Source organism: Trematomus bernacchii, unplaced genomic scaffold (assembly GCF_902827165.1).
Source record: "Trematomus bernacchii unplaced genomic scaffold, fTreBer1.1, whole genome shotgun sequence".
In the NCBI taxonomy this organism is placed as follows: Eukaryota; Metazoa; Chordata; class Actinopteri; order Perciformes; family Nototheniidae; genus Trematomus; species Trematomus bernacchii.
Genome location: NW_022987646.1, coordinates 112,043 through 134,099, shown reverse-complemented (window position 1 = coordinate 134,099; position 22,057 = coordinate 112,043). Strand labels below are relative to the sequence as shown.

The 22,057-nt window shown below is 39.7% G+C and overlaps 4 protein-coding genes across 4 annotated transcripts; all 4 read right to left on the bottom strand.

Moving 5' to 3' along the window:
* Positions 1-264: 264 nt before the first annotated feature.
* On the bottom strand, positions 265-1,120 carry LOC117485455 (transmembrane and coiled-coil domain-containing protein 6-like). Its single transcript, XM_034134009.1, has 4 exons — positions 986-1,120; positions 747-838; positions 504-620; positions 265-391 (listed from the first exon to the last, which is right to left on the bottom strand). Exons 1-4 carry the CDS (start codon positions 1,103-1,105, stop codon positions 265-267), a joined length of 456 nt encoding a protein of 151 aa, XP_033989900.1. The 5' UTR covers positions 1,106-1,120.
* Positions 1,121-1,933: 813 nt separating this feature from the next.
* LOC117485508 lies at positions 1,934-5,365 on the bottom strand. The gene is made up of 7 exons (XM_034134072.1): positions 5,289-5,365; positions 5,003-5,147; positions 4,772-4,885; positions 4,233-4,289; positions 3,976-4,116; positions 3,782-3,895; positions 1,934-2,905 (listed from the first exon to the last, which is right to left on the bottom strand). The coding sequence occupies exons 2-7, from the start codon at positions 5,138-5,140 to the stop codon at positions 2,855-2,857; spliced, it is 615 nt and encodes a 204-aa protein (XP_033989963.1). The 5' UTR covers positions 5,141-5,147; positions 5,289-5,365; the 3' UTR covers positions 1,934-2,854.
* Positions 5,366-9,180: 3,815 nt separating this feature from the next.
* On the bottom strand, positions 9,181-15,294 carry tmco6 (transmembrane and coiled-coil domains 6). The gene is made up of 12 exons (XM_034133909.1): positions 15,056-15,294; positions 13,381-13,487; positions 13,187-13,299; positions 12,915-13,098; positions 12,725-12,826; positions 12,455-12,546; positions 12,212-12,328; positions 10,992-11,106; positions 10,619-10,799; positions 10,256-10,350; positions 9,929-10,096; positions 9,181-9,814 (listed from the first exon to the last, which is right to left on the bottom strand). The coding sequence occupies exons 1-12, from the start codon at positions 15,144-15,146 to the stop codon at positions 9,695-9,697; spliced, it is 1,485 nt and encodes a 494-aa protein (XP_033989800.1). The 5' UTR covers positions 15,147-15,294; the 3' UTR covers positions 9,181-9,694.
* Positions 15,295-16,532: 1,238 nt separating this feature from the next.
* On the bottom strand, positions 16,533-21,644 carry tcof1 (treacle ribosome biogenesis factor 1). The gene is made up of 8 exons (XM_034134098.1): positions 21,406-21,644; positions 20,735-20,787; positions 20,585-20,634; positions 19,060-19,115; positions 18,777-18,945; positions 16,982-18,106; positions 16,781-16,893; positions 16,533-16,667 (listed from the first exon to the last, which is right to left on the bottom strand). The coding sequence occupies exons 1-8, from the start codon at positions 21,514-21,516 to the stop codon at positions 16,635-16,637; spliced, it is 1,710 nt and encodes a 569-aa protein (XP_033989989.1). The 5' UTR covers positions 21,517-21,644; the 3' UTR covers positions 16,533-16,634.
* Between the last annotated feature and the right edge of the window lie 413 nt (positions 21,645-22,057).

Below are 22,057 nucleotides of genomic sequence, written 5' to 3'. Positions count from 1 at the left end.
AGGTCCATCCGACTTACGCTGCGACTATGTACATGTTGCACCCATCGAATCCAGAATGTTAACATTTTCACCCGTCCTGCCGGCGTTGCCAAATGTCGCGACATGAATAGGGTCGTAACCCCCTCAAAAACAGGTCGAAAGTGCAGACACGGTAAAATAAGAATAATAATAACATGGAAAACAATAGGTCTTTGCACTTCGTGCTCAGGCCCTAACAAGAATCTATAAAAGCAACACATACAATTATATATTTATTCAATTCATTCATTTCCTTACCAGCTCCATTCCTTCTTCTTTGTTTCCTTCAGCAACAGCACCACCTAGTGACACTAACAGGGAACTGCACTGCAACAGGGCACCCTGAGCCAGCAGCACTCTGTGGTCCTTCATACTTTTGGAGTGAAATGAAGGCAGAAGAGACACAGATCATTAGTGTAATGATGATAAATTAGATATAATAACAACTGAGTTAATGTAACTGACTGTTGACAATTCTCTCTCACCTGCATGTTAGGTAGTGTATGCACCAAGCACACTCAATGGCAGGACCCAGGCCAAACTTCGGGTCAGGAGTCAGGACTGATAACAAGTGTGAAGGTAAGCTGGAGGCCAGGACCATCCTGCAGACACAGAGGACAACAGGAATACATCAGACAACAGGAGTAAATGTGAGCAATCTCTTAAAAGTGACCTGATCTGAAGAAACAGCAATGAAGAGGAGAGGAGAGGTGAACTGGTGTCATTACGGGATTATTTTCTCTGCTGCATCGTTGGCTTGGAGAAGCTGAGAAAGGGTGAATCCAACAGCTTCCACTACCGCCAGGTTATGTCTTTGGTTCTGGACACATAGAAACATCAAGATAGACAGGTGAACGTTACCACATTAAACCCTGTGTGACACATGTTCAGAGCTATGAGAGATAAGAATTGGATTTAGTTTCTTTGCAAACATTTTATACATTTTGTTAATAAGTAATAAGTTTACCTCTAAACAGCTAGCCAGGGCTGGCACGATCCCCTGTGCCAGGAGCTTCTCTTTCACAACACTATCCGGGCATAAATTACCAAGCGTGTAGAGACAGAGTTCCTGCATGAACACACACATAACATTTTTAAAAATGTCACGTATAACAAGTTGGATAAATTAAATTACACCCAAACAGACATTACCAACCAGAGAGAGATGCATAATGACCACAACATAACATAAAACGACTACAAAAGAGATGAAAAGCACCTTCAGGGAGACATAACTAAAAACATGGGCAAAACAACTCCACATTAAAAAGGGACAAAAAGCATTGTGTTCGTTAACTTAATGACAATTAAAGAGGATGTCTATGAAAAAACTAAATGAGGGAGCCACAATGTGCAAACACAACATTCATGGGGATATACTGATAGCATTTTAAAATAATCTAATCTAAATGTGTTGCTCCACCTCAAAATCAACACAGGATCAGAAGCTAATAAGCACACTGAAATGTGCTGATGCTGATCAGTTTGATTACACAAATATAAATGTTAAACTGTAAGTAAAAGTATTCAATTGTACATTTTCTAATATAGGAACACAATGATTAATATTACTTATTTGATCATCTTTTGTACCTAAACTGTTAATCTTTTAGGCAATGGTGAAAGGATCACATTATAGTTTATTTGTATTCAATATGTTGTAAATTCTAACTTATCTTAAATGTATGTGTACATCAGAATTCAATGCTGGGCTTTTAACTTGTAGCCTACTAAAACAAAGACCCCGGTTAATTATTTGCTTGCCATCTAACAATGTGTTCAAAGTGGTACAGACTGTTATCTTTATATGATAAACAATGATGATGAATCAATAGTGCACTATGTCTGTGTGGAGTGGTCACTGTTAGTGTACAGTATAGATACAAATGTGTGTAATATAATCAGCGACCTGAGAATCATTTCATTGTATTGTTTATTTAGCAAAGACAATATACATTACATTTAGTGCAACACATATAAGCTAAAACTAAATCAAAAATATTTGTTTTTCACACATTCAAAGGCCCAAAGTGGCAACAGGTTTCAAAGTCGTATAGATGAAAATGGTGAACAATATTTAAGTCATAAGCTTAAAAAAATAATGCTGGATGTTTGTGTCCGAGGATATAAAAAGCCAAATGTATTCAAACATACTGTAATTCCTCTAAAGTGGCAATCCCAGGTGGATCTGCTGTGCTGTAACTAAATCACAAAGCAGAAATATTTGCAGCTCAGTATATCAAATATATAAAGAGGTTCACAATGATTATCAAAAGCTGCAGTTCATAACGATGCTCATTTTCTGCACATTACAAATAATTCAGGTAATGTAGATAATAATCACATATGTTGATGTATTTTGATATCATTCTTTATATTTATATAAATTACAATAACAGTACTGTTACAATACTTTACATATTGGTGTATGTATCAGTGATCAGTATCAGCCCTGTTTGCCTCAAGGCTTTAATTCAAAGTAATGTACCTTAGCTTTAGTTTACTACTGTATGACCCGTACAGTAAATACATATAGGCTTTCCTTCAGATAATAGTGGTTACTTTAATCCCTTAATAAGTGCATGTCAAATATTTTTCTCACATGAGAAGACAGGAATCTTTTAGATTCCAAAACAAGCTTTAACAAAAGCAAATAAATGTGGTTATAATGCATTTCCTACTGCAGTAACATGTGCTGTGCTAAGAGAAGAAGCTGGGGCTTAAAGATGAGCCTCTAGTGGGTGTAACATTCACATGTGATATACTGTACAGGAGTTAGTGTGCTGCAGGAAAACCAGTGTTAGTTATCGTAGGATAATACTTCACAAGGATGAGATTAAGTTGCAGTCGTGTCGGTCGGTGGAGCCGAGATGTGCCGGACAATAATCTGTTGAAGATACGGAGGGCATGTGTTAGGGAAGGAGGCAGTAACAGTGAATATAACTGATCAGATGTATTGTTTGTATTTGAGGTCCCATTTAGATGGTCTTTAGGACTCATTTATTTTTGTACTGGACATCATATCAATCATGATTCTATTATTTTATTGCATGTCTGTTTAATTGTTTAATACTGAAGTGATATCTGTCTCATGGTGTCGTTTTACTCTTTGTTAATGCTGCATCATTTCAATTAGGCTTTTCTGGTTGAATAGAAAGACATTACATTGTGGACTTTTATTCAGTCAGCAACTCTTTGAGTGACATTAACGTTATATGAATGAATTTGGGAGGGATTACTATCTGGAACTCACTCCCACAACCCATCAGAGACTGCACTGACCTCACCACCTTCAAAAAACGTACAAAAACTCACCTCTTCAATCTGGCTTTCTTTTAATGTGTGATTGTTGTTGTATTGCTTGATTTGAATTTGACTTTAACTATATTTATTACATTACATGTTACATTTATTTGTTGTTCTTTTCTTTTCACTATCTCTGAAAAGCGACTTTGAGCACCTGTAAAAGCGCTTACAAAATAAATATATTATTATTATTATTAAGATTACAACACAAGAGGGCGGGTCATTGCCAACAGGAATAAAGGGGAAACAAACAGACATTGCTTTGTTGCCAAAGAGATCGTCCAGAATATATTTCTCCAGTTCTCTCATTCTTTTTTACCTTTCATGTTTTATTTGAAGTTTTCACTAACATTTTCATGTGCAAATGTAATGCTGTTCAAAAGTTTGTTTTGTGAACCCCGACACACTCAGTGGTAAAGGAATGTTTCAGATGGAGAAACGATGAAAAATGCTTTACCTGAGTGCGTGTGGATTTGAGAGCCAAACGTGTGATGACACACAAGAAGATGAGAAGACCCGCCACAAACAGAGAGCAAGTGAACAAAAGGGCTTCAATAGCACAAATCTGGTGCTGAAGCACAAGAAAGAGGAAGTTATTCATACAATGTGGATATGTGTCCATGTAGTGTAGATCACATGTCTGTAACTCACTATTCTCTGCAGGCTTAAAGACTCCCTCCAATAGCGCACAAAGTTAAGGTACGTTAAATAGGAGAGAATGTGTATCCTGTAGCCAAAAGAGACAATGATTCCAAGAAGGGAAACCACATACATAGACAAACACACAGTCACCTGGAAGAGAGAGGTTCAACAACATGGGATGAGTTATTGAGTAAAGAAAGGGAGAGACTGACAGTGACAAAATAAAGTTATAACCACTATAGATCATAAAATCACAATATACCTACCATCTTCTTGGATGGACGTAACTCAGTGTAGATAGACAGGCTTCCACAGACAAGAAACTGAGAACAATCAAATCAAATAATAATTCTTACTTTGACATTCACCCCAAGAAACATTTAGATGACTGTATGACCTTTGTTTATATGTCATGTTTATCACCATTGTAGCTGTAGAAAGCTTTCCTGAACTGGAGTGAAATTTTGGATGTCTTTTTTAATTTCATTCAGAAATGTAATAAAGACTTAAGTGGAGAAAACAATAACATCCTCTGTCTACCAATTTGCCTGTCCCCTTTAACATCTATAAAAAAATGATTTTCAATATGGCACAAGTGCTAATAACGGTTTAACTTGAGTAAAACTGGGAAATAGGCGTATTTGATCTTGTTCCTTATTTTGTCGTGAGTTGGATGAGAAGCAGGATATATCTAAGTATATTTCCAAAAATGGTGAACTTTTAACTTTAGAAACCAAGGAGACATTTGTAAAAATGTACATGGTAATTGTGAAGACAATGCATGTGTGTGCCACATGTCATGTACCAGAGTTCCCTGCCAGAAGGATATGAAGATTCCAAAAGAAGTTAACACATCCCTCTCCCCGGACAGCGTAAACCCCATCATGACCTCGGCACAGCCAAAGATCAGAATGGCAATCTGAGGAGGAGGAGAAGGATGGATTCAAGTGCCTACAGTAGAGTAAGAGTTTGCAGCTGCTCATTGTGTAAACGTGTAACATTAGTTTCTGTGGCTCTGGATTGTGTGATTTGTTACCCCAACATTTCTGGGCTCTCTTTGGACGAAGCGATGCAGCGGTTTGCTGGACATCAGCACCTCTTGGTCTGCGTCTGCTGCCTTGTTCCCATCCTTTGCTGTTGATCTCTCTCTTGCTGTTGACTCAGTTCCCTCCATTGCAACACTGTTTTAGGTTGTGGGAGGAGAGAAAGAATCAAAACAGATTTATTCTCCACAGCTAAGCAGATTTAAAGAGGCAGAATTAGTTCAGCTGCATGCAACATGCTAGAAGCAGGGATATTTACAAAAACATGAAGGGACCCACCTTGTTTTAGCTGTTCTTGCAGAGAAGCAGTGTGCGTGATAACGGGAAGAGAATGTTGTGGGTGGAAAGAGGAAATGGGGAAATGTGAGACCTTTTCCTTTTTTTTTTATTAAGGGGAGGCGCTGCAAACTTTATTTGCAATGTACAGGCTCCTATCAGTCATCCAGGCAGGGGGGTATCATTTACTGTAATGTAACGTAAGAAGCTGCCATGCACTCGCGGCATAGGCCTACAGTACAGCTGACACTTTATTGATCAACACTCATGTGCTCTCTCTCTCTCTCTCTCTCTCTCTCTCTCTCTCTCTCTCTCTCTGCCTCGGTCTCTCTCTCACACACCCACGCACACTACTTCCATTGACGTCTTTTTAATTAATGCATTTTAAAACCCGTTATGAGCAGAACATGTTTCAAAGAGTCGTGACGCACGGCCGGATTTATCTCAGCCAATGACAGCTCTGCATGCATCCCCTGGATATTATTTTATTAACTGCTTTCATCGCGACGCGATGTTTACAGTGAGAACAGCTGTGAGGTCCGTGCAGAAAGCAGAGCAGTGTGTATAATATATATCACTCAGTATAACAGGCCTACATTACTCTCTTTATTTGCTTTAGTTTAGTAGATATCTACAAACAAAGAGTCGATATTTTTCTAAAACCATTTAGAGCTTCACATAATAAAATACACAACGGCTGTACGGGGGGATATATCCAGTCTCTGATAGTGTTACGTTATTATGAGAGTGCTCTGTTTGATTCTGAAATTGTATATATTTATATAAATATATATATATATATATGTGTGTGTGTGTGTCCGCATCTGTAGCCTGTTATTGTCTCATTATACCGCACTGTCAATGAATTAAAAGTAAATAAGTCATCATGAACACATCTGTCCATCAGACAGAGGGCTGCTGTGCCTCCTGTCATCATTAATGGACGTCTCCACGAGAACAAATACGGCAAAACGCATCGGAGTAACGCAAACGCAACCGCAAAAAACCTTCCGACCACACGCAATATACACCGGATTGTGTCAAGCTCCACGAGACGGCTCCGTTTACCAGTGGCGTTTTTATATGTACAAAAGTGGTGGGGCACAAAAAACTTAGATGTCTGTATATAAGCTTCTGCAGTGACGTGCAGTGAGGTTCATGGCTGCTGAGGCACTGGCACTGACTCTTCAGGTTTACAAATATTATATTTTGACCTAAACCAAAATATAATATTATTTTCAAAAGCTTTTTTTGTCTGATGCTTCGATTAATTTTAAACAGACAGTTCAACAAAAGGATACCCAAAAAATGTAATTTTATCATTTAAATATTGAATTGTTCTCTCTTAGTAAGATCCCATTTTCAATAAAATGGCGGTCTTACCTTGACTTGAAGATGAAGTCCATTTGCCTATCCTTCTGGACAAACATTTCTATTACTTTTTTGTAAAAGTCCTCCTTATCTTCTTGTAGTTTCAAAAGTCTATCATAAATATAATCCATAGATTTATGATAAAACAATTATAAAAGTAGGGTAGACATGTGGATGTTATCTGGCTAATCAAAACGTGCATTTATCTAACAGGTACGTTTCCCACAGATCTTATTTCGAGCTATTTTCTAAAATCCTCTGGAGAAATCTCATTGCTTTTTTGTGCTTACTTCCTGGTTTTAGGACGTGCCACTGCAGCTCTCTCCTCCTCTTCAAGCACCACACTTTTCGCGGCACACGTACTTACAGCCAATCAGCTCTGAATGATTTGAGATGACGTATGGTGGGGATGGTAGCTCCGTGCCCCTCTGGTCATTATTTTTTTGCCACACACATTACATTACAAAATACTCTGAGCATGCGCAGTGTAGTTTTTACAGTCACCGTTCACTTCACAGCGAGAGGAAGGGGCATAATCAGGTTTTGTCCCACATGGCTCTAAACAGCTCAATAGGCACACACTGTGACTGTAGACACACTAATTAGAAGAACACAGACTAAAACAGCAATGTACAGACGAATCAGATGATTAAACATGATCTTAAAATATATTTTATATATTTTTTTATTCATTTTTTTGCATTTTTGTAATCATTATTTGTAATACTTTCTGCTGACACTAGGTGGGGCTGTGCCCCACCTGCCCCTAATGACCAGTCGCCACTGCCGTTTACATCCAACCGCTGGAAAAGCTGCAGTACATATGCCGAACCTGTACGTGGCGCTGTAACTTCCTCCACAAAAGCAGCAACTTCCTCCACAAAAGCAGCGAAGAAGAATGGTTGTCATGGCTGCACTTCTGTTTATTCTCCGCGGTGGGGGCACATCCATGGGTGAGGGCCGAGGGAACCGCGCAGAGTTTTTCGCCGGTCAATGTGTGTTAAAGTTTAAATCTTCATGCTTCCTCATGCAGCAGCTGATCCAGTAAGTAAACCCGACAGTAAAAATAAACATATTTATAACTAGTTTAGGTAGTTTGAGAGGTAATTAAAATAGCTAAGGGTGGTGATCTGACTTGAAGTGTGTGTTTTGCTCTCGCTGCTTCACAGCCGGAGGAGCTGCGTGTCTCCGTCCTGTCAGATTAGACTTCACTCGCGTTTATGTTCATATCGAGATAAAGATAAATAATCTGAATTCAGTGTGCAGTGTACTTTTGCGGAGGTGAGCAGCAGAGGTGGGGAGAGGCGGGGAGAGGCGGGGCTATGAAACGCATGACCGTATAGGCGACCCCACGGCCCCGTTGGACCCCCCAGAGCGCTCCGTTCCCAGATCTATCCACCTTTGGACCCGTTGTCGTTTGCGGGGTATGTTTCTACGTTTCCCTTACGGCGTCGTCAAGCTTAAAGGGCTATACGCATGAGAAATATGCGGATTCAACCCGTTTTCGTCCTCGTGGAGCCTACGCCAATGACCGCTCAGAGGAGAGGAGTTCTCATTTCTCTAACCGCCTGCTGCTTCCACTCCTCTTTCCTCGGTTCCCCTCCTCGGCTCCTCCGCTCGCATCTCCCGTGGGCGGGACTAAGTCTCGAGGATAGGAGTCGAGGAGGGGAGTCGAGGAGGGGAATTTGATGAAATGAGAACGGCCCAGCGAGTCCTCCTATCTGTTATTAGCTCTCAAACTGATCATTCAGCTAACCTGGCCCCACTTTTTCTGTGAGTAAACAACTCTAATAAAACAAGTACTCGAGAAAGTAACACATGATGAAGGTCATTCCAGGCCAGCAGCACACAGTAAGTAAGCACATCAGAAACTACACACAGCTAAAGGGCAGCTCAGTAAACAGTAGCGTCAGAGAGAGAAGTGTGTGTGTACTTCACTCACCCTATTAGTAGAGGAAGGCCTGTGGTCAATAATCATGTCGTATAATTTCCCACCACCAGCCTCCTCTGGACCGTGGCATACTGGCATTATACATCCATGCATTATTAGGGCACCAGTGAGTGCAATACCGTGTTTCACCACACATCCACCAAATAGACTGTAACATTTAGAGGTTTTACTCTTTGTAAAATACTATGAAAATAAGGGAGAGATGGCAGCACAGACGACGGTCTGAAAAACTGGGGGAGCCTGGCTTTCCCTGGCCTCCGGGAGAAAACGCCACTGGAAACAACAGAGGTACTTAGGAAATGTTTTTTTCCTTTTTTTTTAAATTTAATTTGTTCATATATTCCAAATGAAATGACACCTGCCGGGGCTGACCGGGGCTACCCAGATGTGTGACTATAGCCCGTTAGCCCCGCATTGACATGATCCCACTGAGACCGTTTAAAATGTAAAACATGTTTTGTATGAAAAAGGTACAAATAATTGCAGCTCTTTCATTCATCCCAATATCCTTGTAAAGAAAAGAAAACAAACTATCTAAAGAATATCTTACCCTTAAATAACTTAAAATGGTAGTAAAGTTGATATTTTTTATTTATTTCATGGCCATGCATTGTAATGAGAATGCATCATTAGCTCAAAAATACATGATACTTATAACATCCATTATGTCACAAAACCAATACAAATTGTGCTTTTGCATCACCCTTGGTCTCAATATTTACAGTCAACCAAATAAAGCCATGTGTGCAGACAGTAAGTGTTCACATTTCTGATCAGATACTGTGAAGAGCAAAAGTACATCAGTCATCTTCAGCCTCTCAAGAGATGGTTGCACAATAAACAGAGAAAAAGACTAGAGGTACAAAGTTTAGGGTATATTTCATATACATACACTACAGTTGCATTGATAACAACACGACAGTAAATATTGAAATACCAATATATCATGATCAAATTTTATTAAAATGACAAATATAAAACATTGTGAACATGTGATGTTGTCTCCCTGCAGATCGAGAGATGATGTCAGTCAGTTAAAAAAAGAACTGAGTACAAATGTTACAGTCTTTACCGAGCAATAGGATGATTATGACAGCAGGTGGTGCTCCAGTAGATGTGTCGCTCTCTGTCTGATCTCTCCTTCACTGTTGTACTGGATGGCTTCTAACAGTAAGAGCCCGCCTTGCTTCACAAACTCCTCTGCCACCTAAAAGAAGGGAATACTTTGGGTAAAAGCTGTTTGACCTTAAGTATCTTGTTAAAAGCGTGTCATCAGTTATTCCCAATGAGCAGGATCATTGTTTCAAAGGCACTCACTTACCTGTGGACTGCTAACTACCAGCATGAAAAGGACATCCATACTCAGGGTCACCATCTCTTGGTCGGCCATTTTAAGTGTGGCACAGAGTGCAGACAGCAATCCACGATGGGCCAGCTGGACACAGAAATCCTTTTTGCTGTGGGCAATATTTGCTAGAACCCTCAGGATCTAACAAGAAAACAACAAGAAAGCACAGACCAGTGAGAGTGTGACATAAAAAACTCAAAGAACAAAAAACGTCACAGATAAAAACACATCGTTCATCTTCGAGTGCTACAATGACAGTGACATTTTCTATGAAGCAAGGAAAATAAAAGTTGCCTTAACCATGGTGTTGATGCCCTGAGAGAATGGGAGCAGCTGGATCAGCCCAGGGACCAAGTTGAGAGTCAGCAGGGCGGAGCAGCGAGCTCTGGAGTGAGCTGTAGCAGAAAGAAGGAAAAGGCATGGGAACAAACTATTTATCCATCACAACTATTTAGGTGACACAAAAACAATGATAAAGTGTGAAATATTTATTTTGTGTGCTTACAGACTGAAACATGTCTGCTAGCGTTAGCTGTCCCTGAGCCAAATAGACAGAGTACATAAAAGACAAATCCCAATTTAAAAGCCATATTCAGCATCATTATTGCAGAAGTATGTGTTTGAGATTCATCAGAGATCAGGTGTGCCTAAGACTGTTCGTACCGGTGAAGTTGTTGAGGACCCAGGCACTCTCTCTAGCCAGCGCTGGCTGGGTGTGCAGGAAGGCCTGCAGCAGAGCACACAGAGCCACCACGATACGAATGTCGCCCATTTGAGCACTGAGGTCCGTCAGTGGACAGGAGGAGAGCAGGTTCCCCACGCACCTCAGCAGAGGACAGATTAACTACAGAGGAGGAACACATTGAGAATCTCCATTTCAGTTGCATACTTCATCTTTGAGATTACAAATTGCGTATACTTTTTATTGTGGCAAATTTTCTTTAAGAGATCAAATCTGACCAGAACAAAATCAAACAAGAATCTTTAAAAGCAACAAATACAATTATATATTTATTCAATTAATTCATTTCCTTACCAGCTCCATTCCTTCTTCTTTGTTTCCTTCAGCCACAGCACCACCTAGTGACACTAACAGGGAACTGCACTGCAACAGGGCACCCTGAGCCAGCAGCACTCTGTGGTCCTTCATACTTTTGGAGTGAAATGAAGGCAGAAGAGACACAGATTATTAGTGTAATCAGAGCCGGCCCTTGGCATAGGCAGTATAGGCGAATGCTAAGGGTGCATCAACCCATCAGGGGGGCCGAAAATTGGGAAAAAAAATAAATAAATAAAAAGGTTTATTTTTATTTATTTCATAACAACACAATTTCCCGATTTTGGATCAACAAAGTACATCTTATTATCTTATACTAACAGAACTACGCCTATATTGCGTACAGCGCCAATAAACTATGGCGCACCCCCCCCCAAAATCAAGTTGAACTGCCCCAGCCCCAGTAAAAACCAGAGGTTTATGTGAAATAGTTCTTTTTTTGAAATAATGGTTTTAGTGTGCAATTATAGGTTTTAATTTTGTATTTGTGTTCATTTAAAATAAATCAAACTCCCAAAAAACGTATACAGCTTCCGTGTGCTTTTATTAACATTGGAATTTACTGTGTAAGCGGCCGCGAGAGCTCTCTCCTGAAAGACTGAGCGGCTCTGATAACCTCAGCTCAGTGAGGTAAAGGCACACCTTTATATGATCATTATGGTTATAAAAAAATAAGAGAATAAATGAAAAACAGGTATAAAATACTATATGACAGTAAAACAAAATTGTTATTAATAAACAAGAATACAGTTTAAAAGGGGAGTGATTTGTAAAATATCATAAAGAAAAAGAAAATCTGCTTCCAGTTCTGTTTCATATGGGTGTTGAGAGATGTATCCATAGATCTCTTAATTTTGCTCTCAAAGTGCACCAGATTGATGCTTTTAACTTCAATATTAAAAAAATAATAATCTTCCCGGGGGAGCATGCCCCCGGACCCCCCTAGAGGAGGTTAGGTCCACCCCCCACTTAAATCATGTTCAAATGGATAGGATACTAAATACATTTGCACACATCTTGTGTCCATATCTTTCTGTTTTGGTGGTCATGCCACAACCGTGCACATGCATGCATGCGCGAGTCATAAAATCTTGCCTAGGGCAGCAAATTGGTCAGGGCCGGCCCTGAGTGTTATGATGATAAATTAGATATAATAACAACTTAGTTAATGTAACAGACTGTTGACAATTCTCTCTCACCTGCATGTTAGGTAGTGTATGCACCAAGCACACTCAATGGCAGGACCCAGGCCAAACTTCGGGTCAGGAGTCAGGACTGATAACAAGTGTGAAGGTAAGCTGGAGGTAAGGACCATCCTGCAGACACAGAGGACAACAGGAATACATCAGACAACAGGAGTAAATGTGAGCAATCTCTTAAAAGTGACCTGATCTGAAGAAACAGCAATGAAGAGGAGAGGAGAGGTGAACTGGTGTCATTACGGGATTATTTTCTCTGCTGCATCGTTGGCTTGGAGAAGCTGAGAAAGGGTGAATCCAACAGCTTCCACTACCGCCAGGTTATGTCTTTGGTTCTGGACACATAGAAACATCAAGATAGACAGGTGAACGTTACCACATTAAACCCTGTGTGACACATGTTCAGAGCTATGAGAGATAAGAATTGGATTTAGTTTCTTTGCAAACATTTTATACATTTTGTTCACAAAGATTTACTAATACGTTAACGTTGTGTTGAAGTAATACGTTTACCTCTAAACAGCTAGCCAGGGCTGGCACGATCCCCTGTGCCAGGAGCTTCTCTTTCACAACACTATCCGGGCATAAATTACCAAGCGTGTAGAGACAGAGTTCCTGCATGAACACACACATGGAAATTCAAAAATGTCACATATAACAAGTTGGATAAATTACACACTACCCGGTATGAAGGAGTACTCACAGTGAACTTGGTGCTCTGTCCGGAGAGGTAGGTGAGTAGGTAGGGGGAGGCAGGTAGACAGGCTGAAGCCACACTGGTGTGGGGGGAGTGAGACAGCTCATGCAGGCATCGAACCGCCTGCAGACGGCACGTAGCATCAGAGCCGGTGAGGAGACCAACCAGAAGATGCATACTATTCTCCTGCCTGCAGGGAGGACACAGAAAATGGCTGTGACAAGGGGCTCATATCTCATAATCCACCATGGATGTGACGATAACAGTTAAAGCTGTACTTGATGAAGGTGAGCTGTGCTGACGGGTCCCGCAGAGCTTTACTCAAAGCTTTCAGGTGGGTGTCCCTCTCCGGCCCGCTGTGGTGAAGTTTCTGAAGAACAGCGACCACATCCTGAGGGAAAAGAGGAGCATGGTGAGATGGGGAGTTTTACTTGATTTACCAGAGCATTATCGATCACATTGTCGTTCTCACCTGTTCTCCTGAGTTGGTGTCCATGGTGACCTCTGACTGGTCCTCATCGTCATTCAGGAGGAGTCTCTTACTCACAAGCTGTCTGTCTCTGCGGGCTTGTCTCAGCGCTGCAGCATTCAACATAGACAAATATAATCACCATCTGCCTGCTTCAGCTGAGAGAAGCCAATCATATTTAAGCGTTTTAACATAAAGATGCCCTTGAAGCCATACAACTGTCAAATTCAGAGACTGCTCTGTGATGAAGAGTTAGATTGACTATAAGACGGTCACAATTGCTGAAGGAATTACTAAAAATCGACTTGGATTATTGTTCCCTATTTATTACTATATAAAAATAATGTTGTATTTTTGTCTGGAAGGCTATCAAATAAAAACATAATCAATTGCCCCAAGCTAGTTGGCCACCAGTTAATAATGATGAAGTTACCAATGTGATACCAAAAAGCTATGATTACATTGAACATGGACTATATCTCTGCACTGAATAGAGTAGGCACTGAGTTGATGTCTGTTGATTGATATCATTATATCCGACCAACTCTACAGGAACTTGGAAAAATGCCTTCTGTTTATTACGTTAAAAACTTGAAAGGTAAACATTCAGCTAAGATAGCTAGATGCAGAGGTGGAAGAAATACTTTGATATTGTAATAAAGTAAAGGTACAAAAGTATTGGCCTAAAAATATACATATATATATATATATATCATATACATGATCAAATGAATGTAGAGGAGTAAAGAAAATATGATCTGCCTTTGAGATGTAGTACAGTAGAAGTATACAGTAGCAGAGAACGTAGATACTCAAGTAAAGCAAATGTCAAAATGTAATTTTGTGATTGAATGTAAATGACTTTCCACTGCAGCTGGTTGTCATGGGCAATGAGACAGAGGACTGTATGCTGGTAGGGCTTTCAAAAACAAGAGCATTTTAGGCAGTGATGTAAAGTTACTAAGTACAGTTACTCAAGTACTGTACTTCAGTACAATTTTGAGGGACTTGTACTTTACTTGAGTATTTAAATGTTATGCTACTTTGTACTTCTGCCTCACTACAATTCAGAGGTAAATATTGTACTTTTACTCCACTTTATTTAACACCTTTAGTTACTTTGCAGATTTGGATAAATAATGTGAAACATAAAGTACCCTTAAAAACATGTAGCCTACTACCCTGCAGCATACAAAGTAATTAAAACCAGCTGCACCTTGACCAGTATGATAAAAACATTAATGCATCAGTAATTGGAATAAAAACACTTTAAGTATATTTTGGTGCTAGTATATTTCTACTTTTACTTTAGTAACATTTTGATTGCAGGACTTTTACTTGTAACATAGTATTACTACACTCTGGTACTTATACTTTTACTGAAGTACAAGATCTGAGTACTTCTCCCCAATCAGATTTTAGGTATCTTAGTTACATCATTAATAATTAGACGTTTATACTGTTAAATAAAGTTAGTTTAGATTAAAAAGAACATACATTTTTCCATATTGCTATTTTTTTTTCTTATAAACTGCCTCTTTTATACTTGATGTCTTGATTGGTCAATGTTATTGTTGTTTCATAACCAGCCTATTGGAAAGTTATTAAGCGTGTTACGTTGGCTGGTTAATGAGACTAAAGTAAAACACATCACACTTCTTGTCATTAGCACTCTCACCTTTCTCGTGTTCTCGCCTCTTTAACTTCAGCTCCTCCACGCTGTCTCCTGGTCGACCAGCTTTGTGGCGGACTTTGTTTAATCTCCACATTGTATTTATTTCCAGGTCAACAGCTTGCAGGTAGAACAGTTAAACGCCGGTTAGGTTGGCCTCTTCTTCTCTCATGTTGGAAGATGTTTTTTGATGCTCTTCTTCGCTGTCTTTTTTACAGACCTTCAGATGCTGCAGCGACATCTAGCGGGCCCAGCTGGCAGCGAGGTACTGCACCCGCAAGTGAACACTGCATTTATCTTCACTGCCAAGGGGGCATCTTGGCCTGAATATAAGGGCTTTAAAATGCTTTAAGTTTAATATGTTAAAATATGATTTTCTATTAAATTATGTACACACAGCTCCAGGCAGTTTTTCTCCTACGCTGCTATAGACAGTTTTGCACTACTGTATTTGTAATGTTGAAATATTTTAAAATATTTTTCAATTCATCCGTTTAGCAGACTAGCCCATTAGACTACACTCTTTTTGAACATTTACTGTCTATTTTTTATTTCTACCTCTTAATGTGTGTATATGTATAGGTTTGTATACATAATGTATATATTTTCTGGGATGGTGAATACAACATTTAAATCCCCTGACTGTATAACACAAATGGAGAAATCAACTGAAAAAGTTGACTTATTGTACCCCAAAATAACTTATAACCATGACAAAAAGCCCATTAAGCACTTCAAAGTATGCATTTCAACTGCTAAACTTACTGTGTAGTTCTACATCAGGGTAAACATTGTAGTAATATGTTTACATGATGGTAGTATTGTTGCAGATTCAGATTTTACTCACAAAATATAAAAATAACAATATCATGCATTAGAACTATTATTCATTGAACTATCCGGCATTATATCAGAACTGAAAGCTCCATCTTGAAAAGACATCAAGATTATTTACATAGGTATATTATTTAAGTCACAGTTTTTCTTAAAGGAGAAAGTGAAGCACTACTACTTCTTCCACTGACAACATTCAAAACCCCCCAAATCCACCCACCTCAGTCTACAGTTGACACAATATAGGTCAGAGGCACAGGACTTGAAAAGAAACCCTTGAGTTTTAATTTGTATTTGAAGACATAATGTTTGTACACATGTAAAAGCTTTATAAAATATATAAAATGTTGCTTAAAAAACAGGCTTATGTATTCAACTTTATACCAAAATAGGCTGTTAAACAGTTTCTAATGTATTTTTACATAAATATAAAACCGTTGTAGTTTGTAGGCATACAAATGAATGTGTGATTTTCATAAGAAAACCTGAGTGAAAGAGAATGTGCTTACAAGACATTTTTCTTTTCAATCAATATCAGAATTATTATAATTGAAATAGAAAAATATCATAGGAGGGATCAAAAATAAAAATATACAGAAAGTAGGCCACACTGTGTTGGTGAACATAAAACAAAAGAAAAAGATAAGAAATGTTCCAAATAGAAAACTAGTTGTTTTTTACAGCTATCTTTAGGACAATTAAAAAATAACTAGTACTAAGATGGACAGGATGCGTTTCCAGGGATGCAGAATCAGACATCTTCATGACTCTTGGATTTCTTTTTCTGTGAAGAATAACAGAAAAGTAAGTATGAGTTATCTTTCCACTGAAACTAATAAAATGTTATTATGCTTTGACCAGAGTCGGAGAAGAGGTGAGAAGTAGAACGTGTCATACCTTTTTGTGGCTTGAGTCCCCTGAGGGTGTCTGGATGGTTTCTGTAGGTTCGCTGTCTGGGACAGAACGTGCAGGGGTTTCTGGGACATCAGCTGATTTTAACTTGATTTTCTCTGACAGAAGGAAAAAATGAAAGAGTGAATACAAACTTGCAAAAGACAAAACCCCAAATAGAATGTTGTCATGATTACGGGGACTCACTTTTCTTCTTCTCTGTCGGAGGACTTGGCGTGTCTAGGTTGAGTGGAAGCAGTGGCTCTGTGTCATTATATTCCAATGATAAGAGCTTTTTCTTTTTCTTCTTCACCTCAGTGCTCTGCTCTGGCTGTTCCTCTCCGTCACCGCTCTCTGATATCTTTGTCATTGTTGTATTTTCTTCAGATACCTGCTCCGTCATCTCCTCGCTATCATCCGCTTCTTTAACTATCTGCTCTGAATTGTCTTCATCAGGTTTCTCCTTTTTCTTCTTCTTTGCTTTCTTTTCTGTAACTATCTGCTCTGAATTGTCTTCATCAGGTTTCTCCTTCCTCTTCTTTGCTTTCTTTTCTGCAACGATCTGCTCTGAATTTTCCTCATTTTTAGCAATCTCCTTCCTCTTCTTCTTTTGCTTCTTTTCTTCAGGTATCTCTTCTGAATTATTCCCGTTTTCTTCTACTTTTTGTTCTAATATTTCTTCACTTTCAGCCGTCTCTTTTGGTTCCTCAACTATCAGCTCTGTATTTTCTTGTACCTTTTCAGCTTTTTTCTTCTTCTTGTTTTTTTTTCTTGGTTCTAAAGTGTCCACATTATCAACACTCGCTATGATTTCTTCTTCTATGCTATCTCCCTGTGTCCCTCTAGTGACTCCACTCTTCTTTTTCTTCTTGCCATCTTTTCCTTCGACACCAGTGTCATTTGTATTCTCCTTCACATTATCTTCACTCATTTCCTTTTTCTTCTTCTTTTTCTTGGGCTCAGACGGTGTCTCATCAGTTTTTTCTTCAATCATGGTCACATCTTTTATTTCATCCTGTTTTGACGAGGTAAGAGTGGGCGTCGCTGCTCTGTCTTCTACAGCGTTGATGTTTTCCTCTTGGCTCGGAGCGGCAGAGGAGATCACAGGCGCCTTCTTTTTGGACGTACTCTTCTTGGGTTTACTCTTCTTTGTTGGTGTTTCTGTAATGGCTTTCTCCTCCATTGTCTTATTCTCTCCAACTGTGTTCTGTTCATTGGGAGTAATTGTTTTTGCGGGAGGCTTTGCCCGGGATTTCCTCACTCTCTTTTTTACGGGTGGTGATACAGCCGAGTCCAGCGCATTGATGGTGTCCATCTTGGCCATGTCTGAATCTGTTGAGTAAACATGACGAATACATTAAACTAACACAACTAGGTGGCACAAATGCTTAAAAGAAAACAGTATCCACACAGCTTCTGTACACAGCTCTGTTTGTATGAAATCACCGTTTCCCATGGTGACGTTATTCATTGGAGTTGTGGTCCTACCTCTTGGTTGTCTTTCTCTCTTTAATTGAGAGGACTCGGCCCTAAATGGTTTTCCATCTTCCAACATGTCCAGCATTTTCCAACCCTCTAAACCAGGGGTGTCCAAACTTTTTTCACGAGGGCCACATACAGAAAAATATACGAAGGGCTGGTATATTGCCACATAAGTTTAGTTATAAGTTAGCAAAATCAATCAAATATAGGTAAGATATTCTTGATACTTGAAAATGCTTTAAGAAACACAACAGCCTAAATCACAGCTCTCAGTAGGGTTTCATTTATTTTGTTGGCAGCTCATTCCTTAAAACAGAAATTCTATCTGTTTCTCAATGTAAAAAATACATTTTTCTTCTTATCTCAGGAGTATGTGACTTAATCTTAATTATTTTAGTGTCTTCGGAAATATTACCATTAGCTTCATTTGAAAGTGCCAGGAAATTATGATTGGAAACTTTCGATTCATCCTCACCCTTTACACACAAATGCCCTTTTTCAGACCCACGCCCTCACCTACCTGTCATCTGCTGGAGGAGTTTCTTCCATTTATCTACATCCAGACTGTCGTCAGAGTCAGAATCGTCTCCAGCCACAGCCTGGGCTTTAGTTTGGGTCTTTGAATTTTTTGTCTTGATTACTTTTTCTCCAGATTTACTTTCACTTCTTTTTCTTTTTGCCGGCACAGTCTAGAAGAAAAACATAATAAATAACAGCCTAATAAGTAAAGTTGAACAAACATGCGTTGAACAAGTTACTAAACCAGTGGCTTTAATGTCTCATAAAAAAATGTAACTAATTACCTTCTTTTCTTCCATCTCTTTTTTGATTGCAAGTTTGTCCTTTTTCTTTGTTGCAGCTGGAAATAAAGTGTGTAGAATAAGTACAAAATGTACTCAAGCACACTATCAGACTATCAATCACTTCTTCTGTGACTGTGGAAGAACTCTGTCAAGTGTACTAACAGGATGATGCAAGTGTTGTTGATGCAGCATCTTGAGCCCCCTGCTCAGAGGGGCTACAGTATTTCCTCCTTTGTTTCACAGAATAATTTAACCTCACATATGCCAAACTTTACTAGACCAAAGGAGCATTAAATATCAAACATTTCAGAACGTTTTTTGATGGAAGGAAAACACAAGTCCTCCATAAACAAGTGGGAGGCAAGGTAAGAATGAAACTTGTCACAGAACTGGTTTGGAAACTGCATCGAGTTAGCCTACCTTCAAACCCCTTCAAAAATGTAAAACGCAATTATCACGCTATGTTAACGGAGTTTGACACTTTCCATGCGGTTTACTTTACGTTTTCAAAGTAAGGCACAACTGCGCTTACTTTCAAGGTAAGTGGAGTAAGCAAAAAGAGGTAAGACTCTAGCATCACTAGTGGTATGAGGAATAACACATTTAAAGCCAATGCGTTTCAGCCTGAGGCCTTCATCAGAATAATCATATTTAAAGTGGACCTATCATGCTATATTTGAACAATGTATTGTAGGGCCATACCTATATAAAACATGTCTGTTTGGTATTTTGAAAAAAAAACTAAACAGATCCTGCATTTTAGCCATGCCTCATTTTGCTCTATTTGCTCTTTCCAGCCGTGTTTTTGCAGGGGGCTGATTCTGTGAGCTGAAGCTGACCACGCCCCCCTGCAGGAGAGGGGAGCGCGCTCTGATCAGCTGCTGGGCTGTCAGAAGAGGGGGAGAAAAAGAGATCTCCGTCCTCCGTGTTTTATTCTTATATGGAGTCATTATTCATTTGTTTTAAAGCTCAATAAATAATAAAGAAGACCTTTGACCGGCACCATCTAATTTTGTCCGGAAGATTTAAACTTTAACGGACATGTTGACCGGCGAAAAAAAATCTAACTGAAACTCTGCTGCACGGTCCCCTCGTTCCTTGGAAGAGGCGGAGAGGTGGGTGTTTGTCACCATGCGCGGGAAGTCTTCTTCGCTGCTTTTGTGGCAGACTACAGCGCCACTTACAGGCCTGGCATATGTACTACAGCGTCTCCAGCGCTTCCGAGAGGCAATGGCCGGCCGTGGCCCAACCTCTCATTCCCCTGATAGGTGGAGAGTTGGCCATATAGGCGGAGCTCCTCGTTCCTGACGTCAGAGAATTTTCAAATCTGCATCAGTCTGTATCAGATCCATTGCAGCCCCGTTTTTAGAGATTTGGGTATGGAGGAAAAGAGAGAGGGTTGTGTTTTCTGACACTTGGTGGGTTCCCCGACACACCGGGGACACATATTCATGTATAAAAGACGTACAAAAGTGCATTTTGCATGATAGGTCCCCTTTAAGTTTTGAGAAAGAAGCACTCATACCCTTATTCCTTTCTCGTTTGGAGAGCTTGGCTGAGTCCTGCTGCTTGTCACTGATGGGAATAGAAACAATATTTAGCACACACATCATAACTACCATCAAGTCAAAATAAGGTGTTTGATTCCAGCAAAGAATTGAGAAATCAAACTCACCTTAACCACAATCTGTAGATGTCCAATAATGACTCAGTTACTTGTGTCTCTCCCTGCAAAAAAGAACATCATACTTACAACCATACATATCGTTGATGAAATATTCTATATAGCTTTGCACAAGATCCTTTTTTCAAATGGATCAGATTCAAAAACAGTTTTAACGCTTAAGACAGGGATTCTGTGATGTTATGAATACATCTGTGAAACTATAGTAGTCTACACGTCACGTCTACCATCTATATATATTTAACAGTATTGTCTTTGGCACAGTGGCACTGCCTGTGTTTTGCCCGCCAGCAACTATGTGTGTCGAGTGTAGTCACCCGTTACGTCAGCTAGGTTACTCCTATAGGAAGACAGGTTATTGACCACTGGGTTTTCAAACCTGAAACCGTGGCCGTTTCTCAATGTCGAGTATACCTGCTGCAGAGCCACTATTTCAAGTATACCACGTCATCGAGTGGCGCCGAATGCTGGCCATTTAACATGCATTTAAATCTATGATTTAAATGTACAATGCACTGTGTGTGTGTGTGTGTGTGTGTGTGTGTGTGTGTGTGTGTGTGTGTGTACATGCATTTAAACAGTCCTCCAGCAGTTACATTACAATGCAGTGTGTGTGTTCGTGCGCGCGTGTTTGTTTGTGTGCGTGTAGTGTGTGTGTTGACCTGTGGGCTGTATTTCTGTAGCTCCTCTGCAGCAGAGTGGAAACCATGCTCCTTCAGGTGGCGGTAGATCAGCAGGGTAAGCTCGCGCCTCGCTGCTTCCACCTTAGACATGTTCGACACACGACGAAAAATAAACACGCAAGAGAATTAGGGTAACGTATTCTCATATTAACATTTGCCCCACAATCCACTGCCACCGCTACTCCACTAAAACACGCATGGAAAAAAGATGAACTCTGATCTCAGGAAGTGGTTCCGTTTACCGCTGCAAGGCACTCTGGGAGGTGTAGTTCTTTCACGAAACCGTGTTATTTTGTATATACAGCTTTCCCCGCTAATGTAAAAACAATAGAGTGGCGAAGTCACGCCCACTTACTTCCGGGTAATGGGACCTTATTTCGGAAAAATTATGCATTGAAGTCAATGGGGAGAGAAAACTTATCTTTCGATCCCGTTTGAATTGTGCCATGAATTACACATATGATGTTTGTCAATCTTAAAAAATCATTTCCATGTCAAAAAAGTCACAGTTTGTCGTAAAACTGTTGAAATATAAGACTATGAAAAATACGCAACTTGAAAGACTACAAATCCCAGAGTCGCGTAAGTGATGTCACAATTGAGACACTACGATATACGTATAATACAGTAT

Excerpts from the sequence above, each read along its gene's own strand:
- LOC117485455 (XM_034134009.1), bottom strand. The coding sequence starts at position 1,105 with ATGTGTGTGTTCATGCAGGAACTCTGTCTCTACACGCTTGGTAATTTA. Across the intron at positions 839-985 it reads CCCTGGCTAGCTGTTTAGAG|AACCAAAGACATAACCTGGC; the intron begins GTAAACTTATTA and ends CTATGTGTCCAG. Across the intron at positions 392-503 it reads ATACACTACCTAACATGCAG|TATGAAGGACCACAGAGTGC; the intron begins GTGAGAGAGAAT and ends TCACTCCAAAAG.
- LOC117485508 (XM_034134072.1), bottom strand. The coding sequence starts at position 5,140 with ATGGAGGGAACTGAGTCAACAGCAAGAGAGAGATCAACAGCAAAGGAT. Across the intron at positions 4,886-5,002 it reads GAGAGCCCAGAAATGTTGGG|ATTGCCATTCTGATCTTTGG; the intron begins GTAACAAATCAC and ends CCTCCTCCTCAG. Across the intron at positions 2,906-3,781 it reads TCAAATCCACACGCACTCAG|ATTATTGTCCGGCACATCTC; the intron begins GTAAAGCATTTT and ends TATCTTCAACAG.
- tmco6 (XM_034133909.1), bottom strand. The coding sequence starts at position 15,146 with ATGTGGAGATTAAACAAAGTCCGCCACAAAGCTGGTCGACCAGGAGAC. Across the intron at positions 12,547-12,724 it reads CCCTGGCTAGCTGTTTAGAG|AACCAAAGACATAACCTGGC; the intron begins GTAAACGTATTA and ends CTATGTGTCCAG. Across the intron at positions 10,351-10,618 it reads GGTCCTCAACAACTTCACCG|CTCACTCCAGAGCTCGCTGC; the intron begins GTACGAACAGTC and ends TTTCTGCTACAG.
- tcof1 (XM_034134098.1), bottom strand. The coding sequence starts at position 21,516 with ATGTCTAAGGTGGAAGCAGCGAGGCGCGAGCTTACCCTGCTGATCTAC. Across the intron at positions 20,635-20,734 it reads ATCTACAGATTGTGGTTAAG|TGACAAGCAGCAGGACTCAG; the intron begins GTGAGTTTGATT and ends TATTCCCATCAG. Across the intron at positions 16,894-16,981 it reads TCCGACAGAGAAGAAGAAAA|AGAAAATCAAGTTAAAATCA; the intron begins GTGAGTCCCCGT and ends TCCTTCTGTCAG.